At 55.9% G+C, this 24,920-nt stretch overlaps 2 gene segments (V, D, J or C); both read left to right on the top strand.

Moving 5' to 3' along the window:
• LOC128067026 (Ig gamma-3 chain C region-like) overlaps positions 1-24,920 on the top strand; it is a 125,589-nt gene that overhangs the window by 84,638 nt on the left and 16,031 nt on the right.
• On the top strand, positions 15,049-16,840 carry LOC128066527 (immunoglobulin heavy constant gamma 4-like). The segment is given in 5 exon segments: positions 15,049-15,061; positions 15,150-15,458; positions 15,789-15,830; positions 15,954-16,283; positions 16,367-16,840. Coding segments are annotated over 5 exon segments (1,023 nt in total).

Raw genomic sequence — 24,920 nt, 5'->3', positions numbered from 1 at the left:
GACTAAACATGGTCCACTGGAGAGGGGAAGAGCAAACCACTTCAGTATTCTTGCCTTGAGAGCCCCGTGAACAGTATGAAAAGGCAAAAAGATAGGACACTGAAAGATGAACTCCCCAGGTCAGCAGGTGCCCAATATCCTCCTGAAGAAGAATGGAGAAAATAACTCCAGAAACAATGAAAAGAGGGAACCAAGGTGGAAACAATGCCCAGTCGTGGATGCGACTGGTGAAGGACGTAAATTCTGATGCTGTAAAAAGCAATATTGCACAGGAACCTGGAATGTCAGGTCCATGAATCAAGGTAAACTAGAAGCAGCCAGACAGGAGAGGGCAAGAGTGAACATCGACATCTTAGGAATCAGCGAACTAAAATGGACTAGAATGGGCAAATTTAATTCACATGACCATTACATCTACTACTGTGGGCAAGAATCCCTTAGAACAAATGGAGTAGCCATCATAGTCGAGAAAAGAGTCTGAAATGCAGTACTTGGGTGCAATCTCAAAAATGACAGAATGATCTCTGTTCTTTTCCAAGGCAAGCCATTCAGTATCACAGTAATCCAAGTCTATGCCTCAATCACTAATGCCAAAGAAGCTGAAGTTGAACGGTTCTATGATGGCCTACAAGACCTTCTAGAATTAACACCAAAAAATGATGTCTTTTCATCATAGGGGATTGGAAGGCAAAAGTGGGAAGTCAAGAGATACCCAGAGTAACAGGCAAGTTTGACCTTGGAACACAGAAAGAAGCAGGGCAAAGGCTAACAATTTTGCCAAGAGAACGCACCAGTCAGAGCAAGCACCCTCTTCCAAAAACAAAACTGACAACTCTACACATGGACATCACCAGATGGCCAACACCAAAATCAGACTGATTATATTCTTTCCAGCTGAAGATGGAGAAGCTCTATACAGTCAACAAAAACAAGACGGGAAGCTGACTCTGGCTCAGATTGTGCTGACTGCAAAATTCAGACTTAAGTTGAAGAAAGTAGGGAAAACCACGAGACTGTTCAGGTGTGACCTAAAGCAAATCCCTTACGATTATACAGTGGAAGTGACAAATAGATTCAAGGGATTAGATCTGATAGAATGCCTTAAGAACTATGGATGGAGGCTCATGACATTGTATAGGAGACAATGATCAAGACCATCCCCAAGAAAAAGAAATGCAAAAACACAAAATGGCTGTCTGAGGAAGCCTTACAAATAGCTGAGAAAAGAAGAGAAGCAAAAGGCAGAGGAGAAAAGGAAAGATATACCCAGCTGAATGCAGAGTTCCAAGGAGAGATTAAGAAAGCCTTCCTCAGTGATCAATGCAAAGAAATAGAGGAAAACAATAGATTGGGAAAGACTAGAAATCTCCTCAAGAAACTTAGAGACATCAAGGGAACATTTCATGCAAAGATGGGCCCAAGGAAAGACAGAAATGGCATGGACCTAACAGAAGCAGAAGAGATTAAGAAGAGGTGGCAAGAATACACAGAACTATACAAAAAAGACCTTCATGATCCAGATAACCACAATGGTATGATCACTCACCTAGAGCCAGAAATCCTAGAGTCTGAAGTCAAGTGGACCTTAGGAAGCATCACTACGTACAAAGCTGGTGGAGGTGATGGAATTCCAGCTGAGCTAATTTAAGTCTTAAGGTTGATGCTGTCAAAGTGCTGCCCTCAATATGCCTGCAAATTTGGAAAACTCAGCAGTGGACACAGGACTGGAAAAGGTTAGTTTTCATTCCAATCCCAAAGAAAAAGCAATGCCAAATAATGTTCAAACTACCACACAATTGCACTCATCTCACACAGTAGCAAATAATTCTCAAAATTCTCCAATCCAAGCTTCAACTGTATGTGAACCGAGAACTTCCAGATGTTCAAGCTAAATTTAGAAAAGGCAGAAGAACCAGAGATCAAATTGCCAACATCTGTTGGATCATCAAAAAAGCAAGTGAGTTCCAGAAAAACTTTTATTTCTGCTTTATTGACTATGCCAAAGCCTTTGACTGTATAAATCACAACAAACTGTGGAAAATTCTTAAAGATCAGAATACCAGTCCACTTTACCTGCCTCCTAAGAAATCTGTGTGCAGGTCAAGAAGCAACAGTTAGAACTGGACATGAAACAAAGGACTGTCTCCATATTGGGAAAGGAGAATAATAAGAGTGCGCGTTGTCACCCTGCTTATTTAACTTCTATGCAGAGTACATCATGTGAAATGCCTGGATGGATGAAGCATGAGCTGGAATCAAGATTGCCAGGAGAAATATCAATAACCTCAGATGTGCAGATGACACCACCCTTATGGCAGAAAGCGAAGAGGAATGAAAGAGCCTCTTGATGAATGTGAAAGAGGAGAGTGAAAAAGCTGGTTTAAAACTCCACATTCATGAAACAAAGATCATGGCATCCAGTCCCATCACTCCATGGCAAACAGATGAGGAAACAATGGAAACAGTGTCAGGCTTTATTTTCTTGGGCTCCAGGATCACTGCAGATGGTGACTGCAGCCGTGAAATTAGAAGACGGTTGGTCCTTGGAAGAAAAGCCGCGTCAAACCCAGACAGCACGTTAGAAAGCAGAGCCATGACTTTGCCAACAGAGGTCCACACAGCAAAACTGTGGTTTTCCAGTGGTCATGTATGGATGTGAGAGCTGGACCATAAAGAAAGCTGAGCATTGAAGAACTGATGCTTTTGAACTGTGGTGTTGGAGAAAACTCTGGAGAGTCCCTTGGACTGCAAGATCAAACCAATCAATCCTAAAGGAAATCAGTCCTGAATATTCATTGGAAAGAATGATGCTTATGCTGAAGCTCCAATACTTTAGCCACCTGATGTGAAGAACTGACTCCTTGGAAAAGACCCTGATGCTTGGAAAGGCAGGAGGAGTAAAGACCCTGATTCAAGGCAGGAGGAGAAGGAGACAACAGAGGATGAGACGGCTGGATGGCATCACCAACTCAAAGCACATGAGTCTGAACAAACTCTGGGAGTTGGTGATGGACAGGGAAGCCTGGCTTACTGCAGTCCATGAGATCACAAAGAGTCGGACATAAGTGAGTGACTGAACTGAACTATAACATTCTTAATATACAATGTGTGTATTAGCAGGTTAACGTGTTTTCTGTCTATAGAAAGCTTCTCTATAGGAAATGTGATGTGATTTCCTATAGAGAAATTAGAGATGTGATGGGGTCTGCAAGGCTGGGAAAGCTGGATGGCTGACAAGATATGGATCGCAGTGTGAAGGTTGGGCCACGTCCTGTCCAGCTTTCTCTGGTTGGTCCTCAGTGGGAAGTGATGACAAAATCCAGGAAGCCATGGGGTATTAAGGAGACTGGGCCGTGGGAGGAAGTCACAGAGTGGTGGTAGGGCTTCCTGGGCTGTCGATAGAGATAGAGGTCTGACAACGTGCAGGTCTGAGGTGGAAGGAAAGGACTGTGTCCCAGTCTGGCTCCGGTGGCGGAGCTGGATGCTCTGGGCTGGTGGCTGCCTACATAGGTCATTGTTCTGAGACTGTCAATGGTCTGGCCTTGGCTCCAGTGTCTTACGAAGAGGAAAGTTCATGAGGCCCCCCTGGGATTTAACCTGGGCAAGTTGGCCCCTCCACCTCCTGCACAGATCTCTGGGCATCCCCCCTTCCACTGGCCAGGAAGAGATCTCCAGTGAGTGTTGACCTGTGAGGGTGGAGCAGACCAGGCTGTGGCCTTGGCCTGGTATGAGGCTCTCTCCTTGTCTCGTGTTCCATGTGAACCAGACCCTTGGTGTCTCTGGACAACCTCAGAGTTGCCCAACCCTGGGTGTTCTACCCTCGATCTCTGCAGGCTGCAGGGTTGTGTCAGCATCCATGGGATGTGATCTCCCAGCATGGACGGCAGCTGCGAGAAGGGTCTTCACTGAAAGTGGACTCTCCTGTCAACATGGTCTAGGCACTGTGTACTGGGCATGAGGCCACCCTGCCATGATGTATGGTCTACGTGCTCAACCACCCTCAGGAGGCCCAGAAGGTCCCTGCCCCCAGTTTCCTCCTTAGGTTCCTTTTCTAATTATTGACCACTTTCCTCCTGGGGGTGGCCACCCCATTCTCCTTCCTGTGAAGCCCCCCTGGTCACGTGTTTTTCTGCTCATTGGGTGCAGAGTGCTCTTTGTATCTGAAGGAACCCTGCCCTTGGGCACGTGTGTCCATCTCTCTGCCCTGTTTCCGTGGGGCTCCAGATGCCCTCACTTGCTCACCAGGCCGTCTAGGCTGGCTGGTGGGACAGGGCCTAAAGACTGGCTGCTTTTGCCTGAGATCAGTGGGTGGATGGGTTGGGTGGTGACTAGGCCCACCTTGATGCTGTGTAGCTGTATTTCTGTGGCCTCAGCACCGAGTGACTGACCCCTTAGGGTATGCCCACTGGGAGTGAGACTGTTGTTTGACCTTGTTGTTTGACCTTCGTGTAGGGAGGGGCAGTGAGTCTGAGCTGGAGGCCAGCAGAGCAGGTGTGGTGGAATCTGAGCTTGGGTTTCTGTGGGCATCAAAGTATGTGAAGCAGGACAGACTGTCCTGCTTTGTCCACTTGCTTGAACTCAAGTGTCCTGGCTGGACACTTGGGTCCTCGGGGCCAGGTTCACTCCTCTGCCCCCTGCTCTCGGTCCTTTGTCCACATCCTCTGGTGGGGGCACCACTCACTTCCAAGGGACCACAAGCACCTAGCCCAGAGTTCATTCATGGGATTTTATTTTAAGGGAACTTTACTAGAAAGAGTCAGGGGAGAGAGGTCACACTGATTCCACTGGTGGGGCCATCTGTCTCCTACCTCACATCCCCCCTAAGATACCTGGACCCCAAGGAATCTAATTAGGGGGATGAGGGTAATGGTCCTTCTGTAGCTCCTTCAGGCTGGCACTGGACTCCTGGACTCTACCTACCTTGGGCCATGAACTCTGCCTGGTGAGTCCTGCTGCCACCTGGTTGAAATCTGCTGCAGGGAGTGGATGGGACCCTGCATCACCATCATCTGGACATGCATGACTGATCTGGAGGAGACAGGCCTTTCTACGAGGATAAATAGATGTGGGCCAAAGGGGAGAAGAAGAAAGATAGAGGTCAAAGATCCTACAAGGAGTAGGATCCAGGAGAACCTGGACCCGCTGAGAGCCATTGCCGTGAGGTGATGCCTTAGATGAGAAGCCCTGAGTATCTTTATGGACTTGACCTGTCCCATTTACCCCAAACCAGCATCGCTCATTTAACATGATGGCAATTCACCCCAGGCAGCAGCTGGCATGTGGAGGGCCATCCCAGGGGTCCCTATACGCAGGCCACAGGGGAATGGCAGGCATGGGTCTGGCTCCCTCTTCTGATTAGCTTCAGTTGGGGCCAAATAAGGGGTTATCCAGGGTCTCCTAACAACACGATGGCCCCAGTAAAGCCCAGAAATCCTCTCCCCAAAGTGGGGTGAGACCTTCAGGGACGATCAGAAAGGCATGTGGGTCAAACACTGTCAGACCAACATGAGAGAGCCCCAACACCAGGTGTGAAGCGTCCCCCAGACCCTAGTTACCGTGCAGCGCGTAGAGGGGAGAGGTGCAGTGGGGAGACCGGGACCGAGAAAGCGACCCCTGTCAGTCAGTCCAGCTGCTCTGTCGTGTCCAACTCTTTGCAACCCCATGGGCTGCAGCACGTCAGGCCTCCCTGTCCATCACCAACTCCCAGAGCTTGCTCAAAGTCACGTCCATTGAATGAGTGATGCCATCCAGCCATCTCATCCTCTGTCGTCCCCTTCTCCTTCTGCCCCCAATCCCTCCCAGCATCAGAGTCTTTTCCAATGAGTCAACACTTGGCATGAGGTGGCCAAAGTATTGGAGTTTCAGCTTCAACATCAGTGCTTCCAATGAATACCCAGGACTGATCTCCTTTAGATTGGAGTGGTTGGATCTCCTTGTAGTCCAAGGGATTCTCAAGAGTCTTTTCCAACACCACAGTTCAAAAGCATTGATTCTTCACTCAGCTTTCTTTATGGTCCAATTCTCATATCCATACATGACTGCTGGAGAAACCATAGCTTTGACTAAATGGACCCTTGCCAGCAAAGTAATATCTCTGCTTTCTAGTGTGCTGTCTACGTTGGTCATTGCTTTTCTTCAAGGAACAGGTGTCTTTTAATTTCATGGCTGCAGTCACCATCTGCAGTGATTTTGGAGCCCAAGAAAATAGTCTGTCACTGTTTCCATTGTTTCCTCATCTATTTTGCCATGAACGCCATGATCTTCATGTTTTGAATGTTGAGTTTTAAGCCAGCTTTTTCACTCTCCTCTTTCACTTCCTCTTTAGTTCCTCTTCATTTTCTGCCATAAGGGTGGTGTCATCTGCATATCTGAGGTTATTGCTATTTTTCCTGGCAATCTTGATTCCAGCTGTGCTTCTCCATCCAGGCATTTCCCATGAGGTGCTCGGCATAGACGTTAAATAAGCAGGGGGACAATATACAATCTTGATGTTCTCCTTTTCCAAATTTGAACCAGTCTGTTGTTCCTTATCTGGTTCTAACTGTTACTTCTTGACCTGCATACAGGTTTCTCAGGAGGCAGTTAATGTGGTCTGGTATTCCCCTCTCTTTAAGAATGTTCCAGTCTGTTGTGATGCACCCATTCAAAGGCTTTAGTGTAGTCAGTAAACCAGAAGCAGTAAAGTGCTGCCGCATTCCGGGTGGAGCTCACGTGTGGATATCACACACAAGCCTTGGCCGAGCCAGTACCTCATGACGGACACGTGCAGTGCTATAAACGATCTCAGCTATTACACAGTCACTATTTGCAAAATGTGGGGCAAGAGATCCTGAACACTCCACCTTGGCCAGTTTTCTCTCTCCTCGTGGGTTGTTTAGCTTTATTTTACTTTTATTTTTTATTGAGCTGTATGAGCTGCTTGCACATTTTGGAAGTTTATCCTTTAGTGGTCACATGATTTGCAAATATCTTCTCACATTCTGCAGGTAGTATTGTTTTGTTGATGGTTTTCCATGCTGTACAAAAGCCTTTTAGCTTAATTAGGTCCCATTTGTTTATTTTTCTTTTTATTTCTATTACCCTAGGAGATGGTTACAAAAAGATACCACCTTGATTTATGTCAAAGAGCGTTTTGCCCATGTTTTCCTCTTTCTCTTTGATAGCCTCCCATTTCACACTTTTGTCTTTAATCCATTTTGAGTTTATTTTTGCCCATGGATCTAGAGAATTTATAAGTTCATTTATTAGAAAGTAACAATCCAGTTTTTCCAGGACTTATTCAAGAGACCGACGGTCTTTTCTCCGTGTTGTGTCTTGCCCCCTGTGCCGCAGATGAATTGACCGTAGGTGGGTGGGATCACTCCTGGGCTGTCCACCTGTTTCTCTGATCACCGACCTATGACTGTGTTTTTGTGCAAGCATCATAATGTTTCGTTGCCTGTAGCTTCGTGGTTTACTCTGAAGTCAGGGAGCCCGATGCCTCCAGCTCCATTTTTGTTTCTTGAGATTGCTTTGACTATCTGGGGTCTTTATGTCACCCAACAAATTTTTTTAATTTTGTTTTGGGTCTGTGAAAATTGCCATTGGTCATCTGACAGGTGTTACGTGGAACCTGTAGGCTGCTTTGGGTAGAAGCGTCATTGGCGCACTATCGATTCTTCTGATTTAAGAGCATCTTTCCATCTGCTTGTGTCGCCTTAATTTCTTCATCGGTGTCATAGCTTTCAGAGAAGAGGAATTTTGCCTCCTCAGTTCAGCTCAGTTCAGTTCAGTCACTCAGTTGTGTCTGACTCCTTGCGACCCCATGAATCGCAGCACACCAGGCCTCCCTGTCCATCACCAACTCCCGGAGTTCACTCAGACTCACGTCCATCGAGTCAGTGATGCCATCCAGCCATCTCATCCTCGGTCGTCCCCTTCTCCTCCTGCCCCCAATCCCTCCCAGCATCAGAGTCTTTTCCAATGAGTCAACACTTGGCATGAGGTGGCCAAAGTACTGGAGCTTCAGCTTCAGCATCATTCCCTCCAAAGAAATCCCAGGGCTGATCTCCTGCAGAATGGACTGGTTGGATCTCCTTGCAGTCCCAGGGACCCTCAAGAGTCTTCTCCAACACCACAGTTCAAAAGCATCAATTCTTCGGTGCTCAGCCCTCTTCACAGTCCAACTCTCGCATCCATACGTGACCACAGGAAAAACCATAGCCTTGACTAGGGAAGGGTTATTCCTAGGTATTATTCTTTTTGATGGGATGGTAAATGTGATTCTTTCCTTAAATTCTCTTTATGGTATTTCATCGCTGCCATATAGAATGCAACAGATTTCTATGTATTAATTTTGTACCCATAAATTTTATCCAATTCATTACGGAGCTCTAGGAGCTTTCCGGTACCTTCTTTAGCATTTTGCATGTATTAAATTATGTCATCTGCAAACAGTGACGTTTTTCTTACTTGCCATTCTGGATCCCTCGCATTCCTTTCTCTCCCCCTATTCCTGTCCCTAGGGCTTCACTATGCTGTGCTGTAGGTCCTTGCTGGCTATCTACTGTGTATGCAGTCGTGTGGATATATTAACACCAGACTCCTGCTTTATCCCTGGGATGTGGTGGGTTGGCCAGGCACAATGCATGAGGGAGAGCAACACCGTGACGGCCGGGATTCCCGCTCCTCCCCTGGGTGCAAGGGCGCTGTTTAAGCCACCCCACCAACGCACAAGACATACCTCAGCCGCGTCTGGACTCCCCCAGGCCCTCTGAGACAGAAAACACTCAGAAGAAAAGGGAACTTCAGGAAGCAAGTCGCGTCACCAGGTTTCATTCCTGTTCTTAGTCTTCACGGCACTGGGGGAAGGGCCCTCACGCCTCCTGGGACTGGTGCCCAAGTCCCAGGGAGCAGGGCTGCAGACACAGTGCACAGGGAACTTCAGGAGGCAGATGGAGTCACCAGGTTTCATTCCTGTTCTTAGTGTTCACGGCACTGGGGGAAGGGCCCTCACACCTCCTGGGACTGGTGCCCAAGTCCTAGGGAGCAGGGCTGCAGACACAGCGCACAGATCCCAGGAGCACATGTGTCTGGGGCCAGAGCAGGGAAGGGGCCCGGAGCCCCGGGCTGCAGGGGAGCCCCCTCCACGGCCCCCACCATGGGTGAGTGGGGACCCTGAGGGTGAGCACACAGGGACAGGAATGAGAGCCCTGGAGGGAGATTGGCCTCGGGACCCCAGGAGGGGCTGGAGCGGCCGAGTGGGCCTGGGGGAGGCAGCTGCCCCTAGTCACGGTGCGGGACGAGGGCGGGGACGGAACCCGGGCAGGGGGCACCGCACCAAGAGCGCTGCTGCCCGGGGCTGGGGAGCTCGGGGGGGGGGGGGGGGCTGTGGGCTGTCGAGGAGCAGGACGGGCTGGAGACGGGAGGGGAGGGCTGCGCATGACCAGGGGCTCTGGAGGCCAGGGCTGGGTGGGCATGAGGACCAGCCAGGATGGAAGGACGGTCTGATCTGAGGAGCAGGGAAGGGAGAGGACCCCAGGGCAGTGACGGCTCCTGGACAGGCTGGTGGAGCCGACGTGGGTCCCAGGATAGGGCCATGTGCGGGGACTGTGGGTCCCGACTGGGCTGGGGCTGAGCACAGCGGCAGAGCTGGGGGCAGGACTGCAGGGCCAGCTGGGTTCCGTGTCCACAGTGGGCAACATAGGGCTGAGCCCACAGCCCCCCAGGACACAAGGGGCTGACCAGAGCCCAGGGCCTGAGGACCAGCAGCGGGAGCTGGAGAGAGGCAGGTGACCCGAAAACTAGAGGCAGCAAGGGGCCAGAGGAGGGTATGGGTGGAGGGATAGAGAAGAGCGGAGAGCAAGGGCCAGGACCTCCACCAGGAGGGGCCCAGGTGGACAGAGCTCCGCCAGGGGAGGGCTGCTTGGAGGCCGCGTGGGCACCTGGCAAGTCCAGAGATGAGAGCTGAGCCCAGGAAATAAAGGGGTGAGGAGTGGACATGGGCAGGGGTGAGGGCTCCCAGAGGGGCCAGAGGGGCAGGAGAGGCTGAGGAGGCAGCCCAGGGACAGGGAGGAGCAAGGCTGCAAGGGAGCAGGGGCTGGGAGGGCGGGGGTGGAGGGCCTGGAGATCTGGAAGAGCAGGTACAGCCTGTGGGTGAGCAGCAGTAAGGAGGGCAGGGGGTCCCTGGTGTTTGGGGAAGCAGGTACAGCCTGTAAGGGTGAGCAGGGGCTGGGAGGACAGGGGAGCCCCTGGTGCTTTGGGGGAGCAGGTACAGCTTGTCAGGGTGAGCAGGGGCTGGGAAGGTGGGAAGATGGCCTGGTGCTTCGTAGGAGCAGGTACAGCCTGTGAGGGTGAGCAGGGCGCTGGGAGGACAGGGAATGCCCCTGCTGCTTTAGGGGAGCAGGTACAGCCTGTGAGGGTGAGCAGGGGCTGGGAGCACAGGGGGAGCCCCTGGTGCTTTGGGGGAGCAGGTACAGCTTGAGAGGGTGAGCAAGGGGCTAGGAGGACAGGGGGAGCCTCTGGTGCTTTGGGGGAGCAGGTACAGCTTGAGAGGGTGAGCAAGGTGCTGGGAGGAAAGGGGGAGCCCCTGGTGTTTTGGGGGAGCAGGTACAGCTTGTGATGGTGAGAAGGAGCTGGGAAGACAGTGGGGGCCCCTGGTGCTTTGGGGGAGCAGGTACAGCCTGTAAGGGTGAGCAGGGGCTGGGAGGACAGGGGAGCCCCTGGTGCTTTGGGGGAGCAGGTACAGCCTGTGAGGGTGAGCAGCGGCTGGGAGGGCAGGGGAACCTCTGGTGCTTTGGGGGAGCAGGTACAGCCTGTGAGGGTGAGCAGGGCGCTGGGAGGACAGGGGGAGCCCCTGGTGCTTTGGGGGAGCAGGTACAACTTGAGAGGGTGAGCAGGGGCTGGGAGGGCAGGGGGATGCCCTGGTGCTTTGGGGGAGCAGGTACAGCCTGTAACGCTGAGTAGGGGCTGGGAGGACAAGGGGAGCCCCTGGTGCTTTGTGGGAGCAGGTACAGCCTGTAACGGTGAGCTGGGGCTGGGAGGGCAGGGGGATGCCCTGGTGCTTTGGGGGAGCAGGTACAGCCTGAGAGGGTGAGCAGGGGCTGGGAGGGGAGGGGAGCCCCTGGTGCTTTGGGGGAGCAGGTACAGCTTGAGAGGGTGAGCAAGGGGCTAGGAGGACAGGGGGAGCCCCTGGTGCTTTGGGGGAGCAGGTACAGCCTGTGAGGGTGAGCTGGGGCTGGGAGGGCAGGGGGATGCCCTGGTGCTTTGGGGGAGCAGGTACAGCCTGAGAGGGTGAGCAGGGGCTGGGAGGGGAGGGGAGCCCCTGGTGCTTTGGGGGAGCAGGTACAGCTTGAGAGGGTGAGCAAGGGGCTAGGAGGACAGGGGGAGCCTCTGGTGCTTTGGGGAAGCAGGTACAGCTTGAGAGGGTGAGCAAGGTGCTGGGAGGAAAGGGGGAGCCCCTGGTGTTTTGGGGGAGCAGGTACAGCTTGTGATGGTGAGAAGGAGCTGGGAAGACAGTGGGGGCCCCTGGTGCTTTGGGGGAGCAGGTACAGCCTGTAAGGGTGAGCAGGGGCTGGGAGGACAGGGGAGCCCCTGGTGCTTTGGGGGAGCAGGTACAGCCTGTGAGGGTGAGCAGCGGCTGGGAGGGCAGGGGAGCCTCTGGTGCTTTGGGGGAGCAGGTACAGCCTGTGAGGGTGAGCAGGGTGCTGGGAGGACAGGGGGAGCCCCTGGTGCTTTGGGGGAGCAGGTACAGCCTCTGAGGGTGAGCAGGGCGCTGGGAGGACAGGGGGAGCCCCTGGTGCTTTGGGGGAGCAGGTACAACTTGAGAGGGTGAGCAGGGGCTGGAAGGGCAGGGGGATGCCCTGGTGCTTTGGGGGAGCAGGTACAGCCTGTAACGCTGAGTAGGGGCTGGGAGGACAAGGGGAGCCCCTGGTGCTTTGTGGGAGCAGGTACAGCCTGTAACGGTGAGCTGGGGCTGGGAGGGCAGGGGGATGCCCTGGTGCTTTGTGGGAGCAGGTACAGCCTGTAACGGTGAGCTGGGGCTGGGAGAAAAGGGGGTGTCCCTGGTGCTTTGTGGGAGCAGGTACAGCCTGTGAGGGTGAGCTGGGGCTGGGAGGGCAGGGGGATGCCCTGGTGCTTTGGGGGAGCAGGTACAGCCTGAGAGGGTGAGCAGGGGCTGGGAGGGGAGGGGAGCCCCTGGTGCTTTTGGGGAGCAGGTACAGCTTGAGAGGGTGAGCAAGGGGCTAGGAGGACAGGGGGAGCCCCTGGTGCTTTGGGGGAGCAGGTACAGCCTGTGAGGGTGAGCTGGGGCTGGGAGGGCAGGGGGATGCCCTGGTGCTTTGGGGGAGCAGGTACAGCCTGAGAGGGTGAGCAGGGGCTGGGAGGGGAGGGGAGCCCCTGGTGCTTTGGGGGAGCAGGTACAGCTTGAGAGGGTGAGCAAGGGGCTAGGAGGACAGGGGGATGCCCTTGTGCTTTGGGGGAGCAGGTACAGCTTGAGAGGGTGAGCAAGGTGCTGGGAGGAAAGGGGGAGCCCCTGGTGTTTTGGGGGAGCAGGTACAGCTTGTGATGGTGAGAAGGAGCTGGGAAGACAGTGGGGGCCCCTGGTGCTTTGGGGGAGCAGGTACAGCCTGTAAGGGTGAGCAGGGGCTGGGAGGACAGGGGAGCCCCTGGTGCTTTGGGGGAGCAGGTACAGCCTGTGAGGGTGAGCAGCGGCTGGGAGGGCAGGGGAACCTCTGGTGCTTTGGGGGAGCAGGTACAGCCTGTGAGGGTGAGCAGGGCGCTGGGAGGACAGGGGGAGCCCCTGGTGCTTTGGGGGAGCAGGTACAACTTGAGAGGGTGAGCAGAGGCTGGGAGGGCAGGGGGATGCCCTGGTGCTTTGGGGGAGCAGGTACAGCCTGTAACGCTGAGTAGGGGCTGGGAGGACAAGGGGAGCCCCTGGTGCTTTGTGGGAACAGGTACAGCCTGTGAGGGTGAGCTGGGGCTGGGAGGGCAGGGGGATGCCCCGGTGCTTTGGGGGAGCAGGTACATTTTGAGAGGGTGAGCAGGGGCTGGGAGGGGAGGGGAGCCCCTGGTGCTTTGGGGGAGCAGGTACAGCTTGAGAGGGTGAGCAAGGGGCTAGGAGGACAGGGCGAGCCCCTGGTGCTTTGGGGGAGCAGGTACAGCCTGTGAGGGTGAGCTGGGGCTGGGAGGGCAGGGGGATGCCCTGGTGCTTTGGGGGAGCAGGTACAGCATGAGAGGGTGAGCAGGGGCTGGGAGGGGAGGGGAGCCCCTGGTGCTTTGGGGGAGCAGGTACAGCTTGAGAGGGTGAGCAAGGGGCTAGGAGGACAGGGGGAGCCCCTGGTGCTTTGGGGGAGCAGGTACAGCCTGTGAGGGTGAGCTGGGGCTGGGAGGGCAGGGGGATGCCCTGGTGCTCTGGGGGAGCAGGTACAGCTTGAGAGGGTGAGCAGGGGCTGGGAAGACAGGGGGAGCCCCTGGTTCTTTGAGGGAGCAGGTACAGCTTGTGACGGTGAGAAGGAGCTGGGTGGACAGTGGGGGCCCCTGGTACTTTGCAGGAGCGTGTACAGCCTTTCAGTGTGAGTAGGAGGTTGGGAGGCCAGGGGGAGCCCCTACTGCTTTGGGGGAGCTGGTACAGGTTATGAGGGTGAGCAGGGGCCTGAGAAAGCAGGGGGTATCTCAAGAGCTTTCAGGGAGCAGGTATAGGTTATGAGGGTGAGCAGGGGCTGGGAGGACAGGGGGAGCCCCTTGTGCTTTGGGGAAGCAGGCACAGGTTATGAGGGTGAGCAGGGGGCTGAAAGTAAGGGGGTGTGCCTGGTGCTTTGGGGGAGCAGGTACAGCTTGTGAGGGTGAGCAGGGGGCTGGGAAAGCAGGGAGTATGTCAAGAGCTTTAGGGGAGCAGGTAGTGCTTCTGTGGATGAGCAGGGGGCTGGTAGGGCAGAGGGAGCCCTTGGTGTTTTGAGGGAGCAGGTACAGCTTGTGAGGGTAACCAGGGGGCTGGGAGGACATGGGGTGCCCCTGGAGATTTGGGGGAGCAGTTATAGCTTGAGGGTAAGCAGGAGGCTGGGAGGACAGGAGGTGCATTGTTGCTTTGGGTGAACGGGTACAGCTTGTGTTGGTTAGCAGGAGGCTGGGAGGACAGGAGGTGCTCCTGTTGCTTTGGGTGAACAGGTGTAGCTTGTGGGTGAGCAGGGGCTGGGAGGACAGGGAGTGCCTTGGAGATCTGAGGGAGCAGGTACAGCTTCTGGGGATAAGCAGGGGGCTGGGAGTTCAGGGAGCTCTCCCAGGGTATTAGGGGGGCAGACAACGACGGTGCAACTGAGCAGGCGCTGGGATGTCGCGCCCCTGCCGAGGGCCTCAGCTGACCATGTGTGCTCAGCACACCAGCAGGAAAGGGTCCTAGGGTGCAAGCAGCCGTTTGTGCTATGGGGCTAGATTCAGGGACACCGGGCAGTGCGGGCCCTGCAGAGAAGATGGGCCCAAGAGCGCAGCCGTCCAGAGCTGAGTCCAAAGGGCTGAGACAGGGGTGTGGGTGCTGGACGAGGGCAAGGAGCGGGCGTCAGGGAGCAAGGACACAGCGCTGGGAGAGCCCCGGCCACAGCTGGTGAGGCGGAGGGCTGAGACAGGGGCGTGGGCCGCCCCTCAAGCTGACGGGGGCGCGGTTTGGTGGAGGGTCTGCATGAAGAACAAAGCAAGGAGGAGCAAAGACCCGAGAGGAAGGGCTCTGGGGCTGCAGGGAAGGGGCACCTGAGGGCACCGGGTGGGCTGCACTTCCTGGGCCGAGGGTCCGCCTGTCCCAGTAGCCTGTGTGGCTCAGGAGCCAAAGTAGGGCCAGACCTGGCACGGTGTGCTTGATAGGGCGGTGCGAGGGGGCAAGGAAATACAGGGCGCCCTCTCAGCAGTCAGACAGGCTGCAGGCCCAGGGAGCTGACCAGGATGGGGGAGCAGGGGCCATGGGTCAGGCCAGGCTCCAACAGGAGGGAAGGGGCCCTAGGGCTCTAATAAAGGAGGCCACACTCACCGACCCAAGCTGTGTCCAGACATCCCAGCTGCAGCACACAGAGCCAGGTGGCCACCATGCCGGGCAGTCGTCAGACCCTGGAAGCAGATGGTGGCTGGGCTCAGAGGTGCCCCAGGCCTGGGCACCTGAGGTCCTGCTGGACCCTGCATTCACCCAGCCTCCTCTCTCACAGCCTCCACCACACCCCCGAAAGTCTACCCTCTGACTTCTTGCTGCGGGGACACGTCCAGCTCCATCGTGACCCTGGGCTGCCTGGTCTCCAGCTATATGCCCGAGCCGGTGACCGTGACCTGGAACTCGGGTGCCCTGACCAGCGGCGTGCACACCTTCCCGGCCGTCCTGCAGTCCTCTGGGCTCTACTCTCTCAGCAGCATGGTGACCGTGCCGGCCAGCACCTCAGGAGCCCAGACCTTCATCTGCAACGTAGCCCACCCGGCCAGCAGCACCAAGGTGGACAAGCGTGTTGGTGAGAAGATGACCCCCGGGGAGGGTGTCCACTCCAGGAGACCAGGGTCAGCCCCTCTGCCTGCAGGGACCCCACCCCCAGGGGTGCTGTGAACCAGGCCCAGCGTGTCAGGGGAGGCCCTGTCTGTCTCTCTCCCGATGGTCTCGCAGGCTTGGGGAGGGGGTCGTCTGGAGTTTCCTCCAGGTCCAGGGTAGCCGAGGCTGGTCGACGTCCACATGCCTGGACCCACAGAGACAGGCCCTGGGCTCAGACCTGCCAAAACCCATCCCTGCCCTAAGCCCAGCCCATGGCTTCCTGCCCCTGGTAACCCCCAGTCTGCTCTCTCTTCAGAGCCCGGATGCCCAGACCCATGCAAACGTTGCCAATGCCCACGTAAGTCACCCAGTCTCACCATCAACCCTGGACGTGGTCAGGGTCCGGGAGGGCCACAGGCGAGGCTGTGGGGCCAAGAGGAAGTCTGCCCAGGGGCTGACACCTGTTATGTCTTCCCCAAAGCCCCTGAGCTCCCCGGAGGACCGTCTGTCTTCATCTTCCCACCGAAACCCAAGGACACCCTTACAATCTCTGGAAAGCCCGAGGTCACGTGTGTGGTGGTGGACGTGGGCCAGGATGACCCCGAGGTGCAGTTCTCCTGGTTCGTGGACAACGTGCAGGTGCACACGGCCAGGACAAAGCCGAGAGAGGAGCAGTTCAACAGCACCTTCCGCGTGGTCAGCGCCCTGCCCATCCAGCACCAAGACTGGACAGGAGGAAAGGAGTTCAAATGCAAGGTCCACAACGAAGGCCTCCCGGCCCCCATCGTGAGGACCATCTCCAGGACCAAAGGTGGGCCAGGTGGGCGGGCCCAGGAGGGTCCCGTGGGCCAGTCAGAGTGACTGCTGTGCTAACAGGCTTGTCTGTCCCCGCAGGGCAGGCCCGGGAGCCGCAGGTGTACGTCCTGGCCCCACCCCAGGAAGAGCTCAGCAAAAGCACGCTCAGCGTCACCTGCCTCGTCACCGGCTTCTACCCAGACTACATCGCCGTGGAGTGGCAGAGAGATGGGCAGCCTGAGTCGGAGGACAAATACGGCACGACCACATCCCAGCGGGACGCCGACGGCTCCTACTTCCTGTACAGCAGGCTCAGGGTGGACAAGAGCAGCTGGCAAAGAGGAGACACCTACGCGTGTGTGGTGATGCATGAGGCTCTGCACAATCACTACACACAGAAGTCCATCTCTAAGCCTCCGGGTAAATGAGCCACACGTCCCCGCACCAGCAAGCCCTCACCCAGCCCGCCCTCCCCGGGCTCCAGGTCCAGCCAGGACGCCCTAGCCCCTCCCTGTGTGCATGCCTCCTGGGCCGCCATGAATAAAGCACCCAGGCCGCCCTGGGCCCCTGCAATGCTGTGCTGGTTCTTTCCGAGGCAGAGCCCTGGTGACCGCCAGGCCTGCGGGGGGCGGGCTGAGCCCACTCTGGGCCGCTTTGTTCAGCATCTGTGGGGGCGCTGACCCCTCTCCGGGCCAGACACACAGTGAGTGGGTCCAGCAGGCCACCTGGGGGCTGCCCGAGGCCTCGGAGGGGCTTGGCCAGAGGCGCAGCTCCACGGCCCCCTCCAGCCACCACATGCTGGGCCGGACTCTGGGCGGGAACGGGGGACGCCCCCGAGACCTCAGGGATTGAGGCCCAATGCTTCCCGCCTCTTCTCCAGCCCACGCCGAGGGGCAGGGCCACGTCTTTGTCCCCAGGCCCCTGTTCCTGGGTGCCCGGAGTCCGTGTGTCCACTCTGGGCCTCCTGGAGCCAGAGTGGCCCGGGGGGTGGCCCTGCTTCACCCTCAGGCTCCCGAGGTCAGGCGTCGTCCTCGTCGGCCAGGAGGCTCTGCCTGGCTCTCTCTGCCTGGGGCCAGGCCTGTGCGCCCATGGGGAGGTCGTCCCTGTGCCTGAAAAGGGCCCAGGCTGGGAGCCCTGAACGTCCAGGGCAGGGACCTAGCTGCTCCCTGGGGACACTGAGCCCAGAGCCACGGACACCAAGCCCCAGCCCCGCACGCACACGAGACAGCCCACACCCAGCCTCCTCCACACGCACTCAGGCGTCCACCCGCACACGAGCACGCTTCACCCCCCTCACTCACCCACACACCTGCACACACTCAGGTCTCGCACTCGGGGACCCATGGGGTGTCCCCACAGGCCCAGACCCAGAGCTGGGTCTCGTGAGCCCTCCCTGTGGACACCAGCTGGTCCCCATCCTCCAGCGCCCTTGGGCTGCTCAGCGGCCCTTTCCCACACTGACCACACTGACCAGGTCAGACATCCTTCCTCGCCTCCCCTGGGGCACCCACGCCCCTCCCTCACAGGCTGAGATCCCCCCTCAGCCCCTCGTCCTGGCACCCTCACCCCTCGGGCACAGGGACACAGCCCGGCACTGTCTGCCCTCCCTCCCGGGGACAGGGCCCAGGCACGTGCGCTCTGCTGAGCCTCCCGGCTCCAGGCCTGGCCCCCAGGGCAGAGGAGGCCAGGAACTGAGCCTCTGTCCTGCGGGGAGGTGGGGTCAGGGCCCCAGCTCAGGGCACAGCTCAGGGTGGGAGCAGGACCCCACAGGCCAGGCCCAGACAGTGGCCAGGGCTGGAGGGGCTGGGGCTGGGGCTGGGGCCCACAGACTGACCTCGGGTGACGCCTGCCCGGCCCATGGGGGATCACACCGCCGTCCCCCCCGCCGCAGAGGGAGCCCTGCCCCGAAGCCCCAATGGCCCCGCCCAGCCCCCCGTGGGCTGACACAGCACTGACCCCCCTCCCTGTGCAGATCTGCTGCTGGAGGAGGAGAGCTGTGCGGACGCCCAGGACGGGGAGCTGGACGGGCTCTGGACGACTATCTCCATCTTCATCACGCTCTTCCTGCTCAGCGTCTGCTACAGCGCCACCGTGACCCTCTTCAAGGTGGGGGCCCACCCTGCTGGGCCCTCGGGCCCCCCTCTGTCCCCAGGGTCCCCGCAGAGTCCCTCCCTGCCCCTCACTGTCCCTCACTGCCCCTCTCTATCTGTTCATTTTCCCTTCACCGTAACCTTGAAACAGATTGGGGTCATTTCAGAGGGCGTCTGAAGAGTTTCTGTACCACATGCCTCCCTTCATGTCAGTGGGGAGAATTCAGCAAGGGTAGAGTGGTAGATGGGAAATGAGTTTTTAGACGAGGAGGCTTGTGACGCTTACGAGCGGTGATGGGGCGCTGCTGCTCCCTGACAACTTCGTGGACACCGGTTTCCATCGAGGGAGAAGTGGGGAAGGGAAAACGCCTTCTTGGTCTCTCTTGAGTAAATGTCCCATTTTGGTCATCAGTTCCTCCCCCAGTTAGGCTAGAGGAGTTTACTTTTCCCTCTTGATGGTCAGGTCAGGACTGTCATAGACTCCGGAAAATATTTTAGGTCTCCGTACAATGAGGGTCTTTCATTTTGGAAGTCACCTTCCTGTAAATGCTTGCTTTTTGTGTGCAGAGAGCCTGTTTTAGCTCAGGGGTCCTCAACTCACTGAGCTCACGGGGCAGGATGTGGGCTCAGGCGTCGTCGCCTCACTGCTTGGGAGCGCATCTCAGGCTGCTGTTGCAGCTTCGTTGCTAAGTGAGACTGCTTAGTCTTGTGGTTAAACCAGACTGCTTTCTCGAGTGATTGTTAATTTACAGGAGTTTCCTGTATTTTTCAACTTATAATCCCCTAGTCAGATAGCTCTTTAATCACCTATTCTGCCCCTTCATTTTCTTCCTATCGATCTCAGCAACCCATCACTGCCCTCACTGTCCTTAAACTGTCCCCTAACTGACCAGACTGTCCCTCAGTGTCCCCTCAGAGTCACCTCCCTATCACTTTACTGTCCCTCTCTGCCCCTCCCCGTCCCCTCTCTGCTCCTCTCTGCTCCTCCCTGTCCCCTCTCTGTCCCTCTCTGTCCCTCTCTGCCCCTCTCTGCCCCTCTCTGCTCCTCCCTGCTCCTCTCTGCCCCTCCCCATCCCCTCTCTGCCCCTCTCTGCCCCTCTCTCCCCCTCACTGCTCCTCTCTGCCCCTCCCCGTCCCCTCTCTGCCCCTCACTGCTCCTCTCTGCCCTGGGGGAGGCCCGCATCGAGGTGCCTCTGCTCACCCCGTACCCCACCGCCCTGTCCCCCCTGCCAGGTGAAGTGGATCTTCTCGTCAGTGGTGGAGCTGAAGAGGACCATCGTCCCCGACTACAGGAATATGATCGGGCAGGGCGCCTAGCGCTCCTGTGAGCAGAGTCCAGGGTGGCCACAGAACCATCTGGACAGCGTCCATTATTTCGAGCATCAACCTGCACCAGGCCTGCTCCTTCACGCTCTGACCCAGCGACCTCTGACCTCTTGGCCAGCCTTGCCCGCATCTCTACCCGCAGGCCTCATGGTCACCAAAACCTGCCCCCATCCCCGGAGACCCGAGTGGACAGCAGGCGTACACCCCACCGAGCTGACGGACGCCGAGGCCTCTGGGAAGCCAGCAAGACACCAGTGGGCCGTGAGTCCCCCACCAGAAACACACACGTCGGAGTTCAGCTCTGCCTGGAGGAGTAGGAGGCTGGGTCCAGGGCTGTCTACACAGGGCACCCGCATCTTGCCCAGGCCTGGATCCAGACCGCAGGTCCCTGGGGGAGGAAGCTGAGTTCCCACACCGTATGCACAGGGCCCAGCCCCCGCATCTTGCCCAGGCCTGGATCCAGACCACAGGTCCCCAGGGGAGGCCCTTGTGTCAGATCCCTGGGAACAGCTGTCCTGCAGGGGCCCAGCCTCCCAGCAGGCAAGCTCCTGGGAGGACCACTAACGGCTCCTCAGGTCACCTCCACCAAGGATGCTGCTGGGAGCAGGGCCTGGGCCCACAGAGGCCACAGGAGCCCCGGTAGGGAAGGGGTGACGTCCCGCCAGACGGGCCGCCTGCAGACGGGCCTGGTGACCGGTTCCCAGTGGACAGAGCTGGAGGGGCTCCCAGGACACAGGACGGCACGGCAGCCAGTCCATCCGGTGGCCAACAGCCTGACACTCCCCCGGGAGCTCGGCCTGCACCGAGAGCGGGGGTGAGAGGTGAGACCAGAGACCCACAGAGGCCCAGCCCCAGGCCCCGGGCCCAGCCCGCCTCTTGGGACAGACTCTCCCGTCGTTGCAGAAATGTGCACGGGCTTCTCTGGATGGGAGGCGCTGCCCCAGGACTGGAAGGACCACAGCCCTGGGGCTTGGGAAGCTTCTTCTGAGGAATATGGTAGCCTGCTCTTTGCTGTCTCTTCATCTCTTCAACGACAATAAAGCATGTTTACTTCACCTAGCTCACCGGCCAGTCTCCGTGCGTTGACACACCTTCTCCCTTTGAGGAGTCCACAGCCTGGCTGCCCCACCCCCACTGGCCCCGGGCTTCCTGCCCCCACCACCTGCACCCAGGGTCCCTGGTCCCATCCCTACCTGACCCTGGGGTGCCTGACCCCCATCCACTACCCGCCCCTAGGGCTCCACTCCGCCTCCCAGGCAGAGGCCAGCCTGGCACCAGGGGAGCCACAGACAAGTGCCCCGTGTTGGGTGGTCAGCACAGGAGGCTGTAACAAACACCGCAGGGCGCTTGGACCACAGGCGTCACCACTCACACCCTGGAGCCTGGGAGCGCAGGGCCGGCTCCTGCTGAGGCCTGTCTCCGTGGGGTGTAGATGCCGTGTCCTCACAGGCGCACCCCTCTGTGCCTGTCTCTGTCCTCACCTCCTCTTAGAGGGTCTCCAGTCAGACTGGACGAGGGCCCACCCTGGGACCCCAGCTCACCCTCATCACCTCTGCAGAGACGCCACCTCCAAAAGCAGTGACGCTTGAGGTCTGGGGGTCAGGGCTGCAAGATTTGAATTTGGGGTCACAGTTCTGCCCCAAACAGGCTAGTTGGTGCCAGAAACCCAGAGCAGGAGGGGCACCAGTGAAAGCAGGCCAGGAGGGGCAGCTGGGGGAGGGGTGTCAGAGGGACCTGGTTCAGTGCTCAGGACACACTGGTCAGTGAGAAGGACCTCAGAGGGCGCTGGGGACACTGTGCTCAGCCTGGGCTGCACGGAGGTGATGGCTCTGCCACAGGAAAAGCGGGAGGGGCCCAGGGCTCCAGAGAGGGACCAGGAAGTGTGGCCACCTGCATGCGATGAGGCCTCTGTGTCCACCAGCCGGCCTAGGTGCAGGATGCAGTCAGGACTCCATCCTCACAGACACCGGGGACCAAGGAGACTGGACCCTCCCCAAGGGTGGAGGAGGATCCTGCTCAGGGACAGCTCCAAGAAGGGGGCCAGGGCCTGGGAGGGTGCTGGCCGCGCTGGGCTCTCTCCGGAGGGCATTTTCAGGGAGCTGGGTCATAGTGGAGGGGTGCCTTGTCAGCTGGGGGCCATGCTAGTGTTTTTCCAAACCTTTCAGGGGTCAGGAAGGACCTGCCACTGGACAGCCCTGGTCCTTGCCTGCTTTGTCAAGAAAGAATTCAGACAAGGTGGCAAAAGGTAAAACTGAAAAGTATGTTAAAAAAGAAAAATACACCTGGAAAGACACCAGGGCAAACTCAAGAGAGAGCCCCACGTCCGGGAAGCTTGGTGGTTTAGTCGTTAAGTCATGGCCAGTGCTTGGGGCCCCATGGACTGTAGCCTGCCAGGCTCCTCTGTCCATGGGATTTCCCAGGCAAGAATGCAGGCAAGAATGGGTTGCCATTTCCTTCTCCAGAGGATCCTTCCAACCCAGGAATCAAGCCCAGGTCTCCTGTGTTGTAGGCAGATTCTTTAAGAATTGAGCTATAAGGGGTGGCAGTGTCCCGGATCTTTGTCTTCCTTCAAGCCAGTCATCTTGCTTTGCCCACAGCTCCCCGCAGGCTAATTTGTCTCAGGACCCTCCCCTGGGTGTGCACCGCCCCTCAGCCAAGCTGGATCTCAAAGTGAAGTTCCAGGAGGAGCAAGACTCATTACGGCCTGGTGTTATTCCCTGGCTTTTGACCCACGAGGAAACTTTCCGCACCTGTGTAGAATTTCACATGTCTCCAAAAGGAGCAGAGATCCCTTAATTCTTTACTCAAACACGGTTTGGTCCCTCTTTGTCGATTGTTGCCATGACTATTTCCTTAACATCTTTACAAGAGACCAAGATGGCCTGTTTACCCTCTTTTTACCAATGCTGTAAAGAACACTATTGCATAGGAACCTGGAATGTTAGGTTCAAGAATCAAGTGGTCAGCAAGGAGACAGCAAGAGTGAACATCAACGTATTAGGAATCAGTGAACTAAAATGGATGGGAATGGGCAAATTTAAATCAGATGACTATTATATCTACTACTGTGGGCAAGAATACCTTATACTCAGTGGAGTAGCCCCCATACTCAATGAAAGAGTCTGAAATGCAGTACTTGGGTGCAATCTCAAAAAAAAAAAAAAAAAAGCAGAATGATTTCAGCTCATTTCTAAGGCAAACAATTCAACACCACAGTAACCCAAGTCTATGCCTCGACCATCAATGCCAGAAAGGCTGATGTCGAATGGCTGAAGACCTACAGGGCCTTCTAGAACTGACACCCAGAACAGATGTCCTTTTCATCACAGGGGACTGGAGTGCAAAAGTAGAAAGTCAAGAGATACCTGGAGTGACAGGTAAGTTTGACCTTGGAGCACAAAGAGAAGCAGGGAAAAGGCTAACAGAATTTTGCCAAGAGAACAACACACTGGTCAAGCAAACACCCTCTTCCAAGAACACAAGAGATGACTCTAAACATGAGCATCACCAGGCGGTCGTACCAAAATCTAACTGATTATATTCTTTGCAGCTGAAGACAGAACAGCTCTATAAAGTCAAAAAAAAAAAAAAAACCAAGACCTGGAGATGACTGTGGCTCAGATCATGAACTCTTTATTTCAAAATTCAGGCTTAAATTGAAAAAAGTAAAGAAAATCACAAGACCATTCAGGTATGACCTAAATCAAAAGCCTTGTGATTAAACAGTGGAGGTGACAAACACATTCAAGGGGTTAGATCCGGTAGACTGAGAACATGAAGAACTATGGATGGAAGCTCATAACATGGTACAGGAGGTGGTGACCAAAACCACCCCAAAGAAGAAGAAATGCAAGAAGGCCAAGTGGTGGTCTGAAGAGGCCTCACACACAACTGAGAAAAGAAGAGAAGTAAGGGGCAGAGGAGAAAGGGAAAGATACACCCAACTGAATGCAGAGTTCCTGAGGGGAGATAGGAAAGCCTTCTTAAGTGAACAGTGCAAAGAAATAGAGGAAAACAAAGGATACGGCAGGCTAGAGATCTCTTCAAGAAAACTGGAGAGATCAAGGGAATATTTCATGCAAAGACGGGCACATTAAAGACAGAAGTTATGTGGACCTAACAAAGCACGAGAGGTTAAGAAGAGGCGGCAAGAATACACAGAAGAGCTACACAAAAAGGTCTTTGTTGTTGTTCAGGAGCCAAGTCATGCCCAGCTCTTTGTGACACCACAAACTGCAGCACACCAGGCTTCCCTGTCCTTCACTGTCTGGGAGTTTGCTCAGACTCATGTCCACTGAGTAAGTAAGGCCATCCAACCGTCTCACCCTCTGTCGCACCCTTCTCCTCCTGCCCTCAGTCTTTCCCAGCACTGAGTCTGCTCTTCGCATCAGGTGACCAGAGTATTGGAACTTCAACATCAGTCATTCCAATGAATATTCAGGGTTGACTTCCTTTAGGATTGATTGATTTGATCTTCTTGCTGGGCAAGGGACTCTTAAGAGTCTTCTCCAGCAACACAATTCAAAAGCATCCATTCTTCAGTGCTCAACCTTCTCTATGGTCCAACTTTCATATCGGTACATGACTACTGGGAAAAAAAGTCTTAATGACCCGGATAACCATGATGGTGTGATCACTCACCTAGAGCCAGACAGCCTGAGAATGAAGTCAAGCAGGCCTTAGGAAGCATCGCTATGAAGAAAGCTAGTGGAGTTCCAAATGAGCTATTTCAAATCCTAAAAGATGGCACCATTAAAGTGCTGCACTCAATATGCCAGCAAATTTAGAAAACTCAACAGTGGTCACAGGCCTGGAAAAGGTCAGTTTTCATTCCAATTCCAAAGAAAGGCAATGCCAAAGAATGTTCGATCATACAGTTGCACTCATTTCACAACTAGTTAGGTTATACCGCAAATCCTTCCAGCCAGGCTTCAATAGTAGTGAACAGAGAACTCCCAGATGTGCAGTCTGGATTCAGAAAAGGCAGAGGAACCAGAGATTAAATTGCCAACATCCGTTGGACCATAGAAAAAGCAAGGGAATTCCAGAAAAACGTATACTTCTGCTTCACTGACTATGCTAAAGCTTTTGACTCTGTGGATCACAGCAATCTTTGGAAAATTCTTAAGGAGATGGAAATACCAGACCTCCTTACCTGCCTCCTGAGAAACCTGTATGCAGGTCAAGAGACAACAGGTAGAACTAGACAGGAAACAATAGACTGATTCAAAATTGGG

This window comes from Budorcas taxicolor, chromosome 21, assembly GCF_023091745.1.
Source record: "Budorcas taxicolor isolate Tak-1 chromosome 21, Takin1.1, whole genome shotgun sequence".
In the NCBI taxonomy this organism is placed as follows: domain Eukaryota; kingdom Metazoa; phylum Chordata; class Mammalia; order Artiodactyla; family Bovidae; genus Budorcas; species Budorcas taxicolor.
The sequence above is the reverse complement of the archived record's forward strand: the minus strand, read 5'-3'. Positions and strand labels throughout refer to the sequence as shown.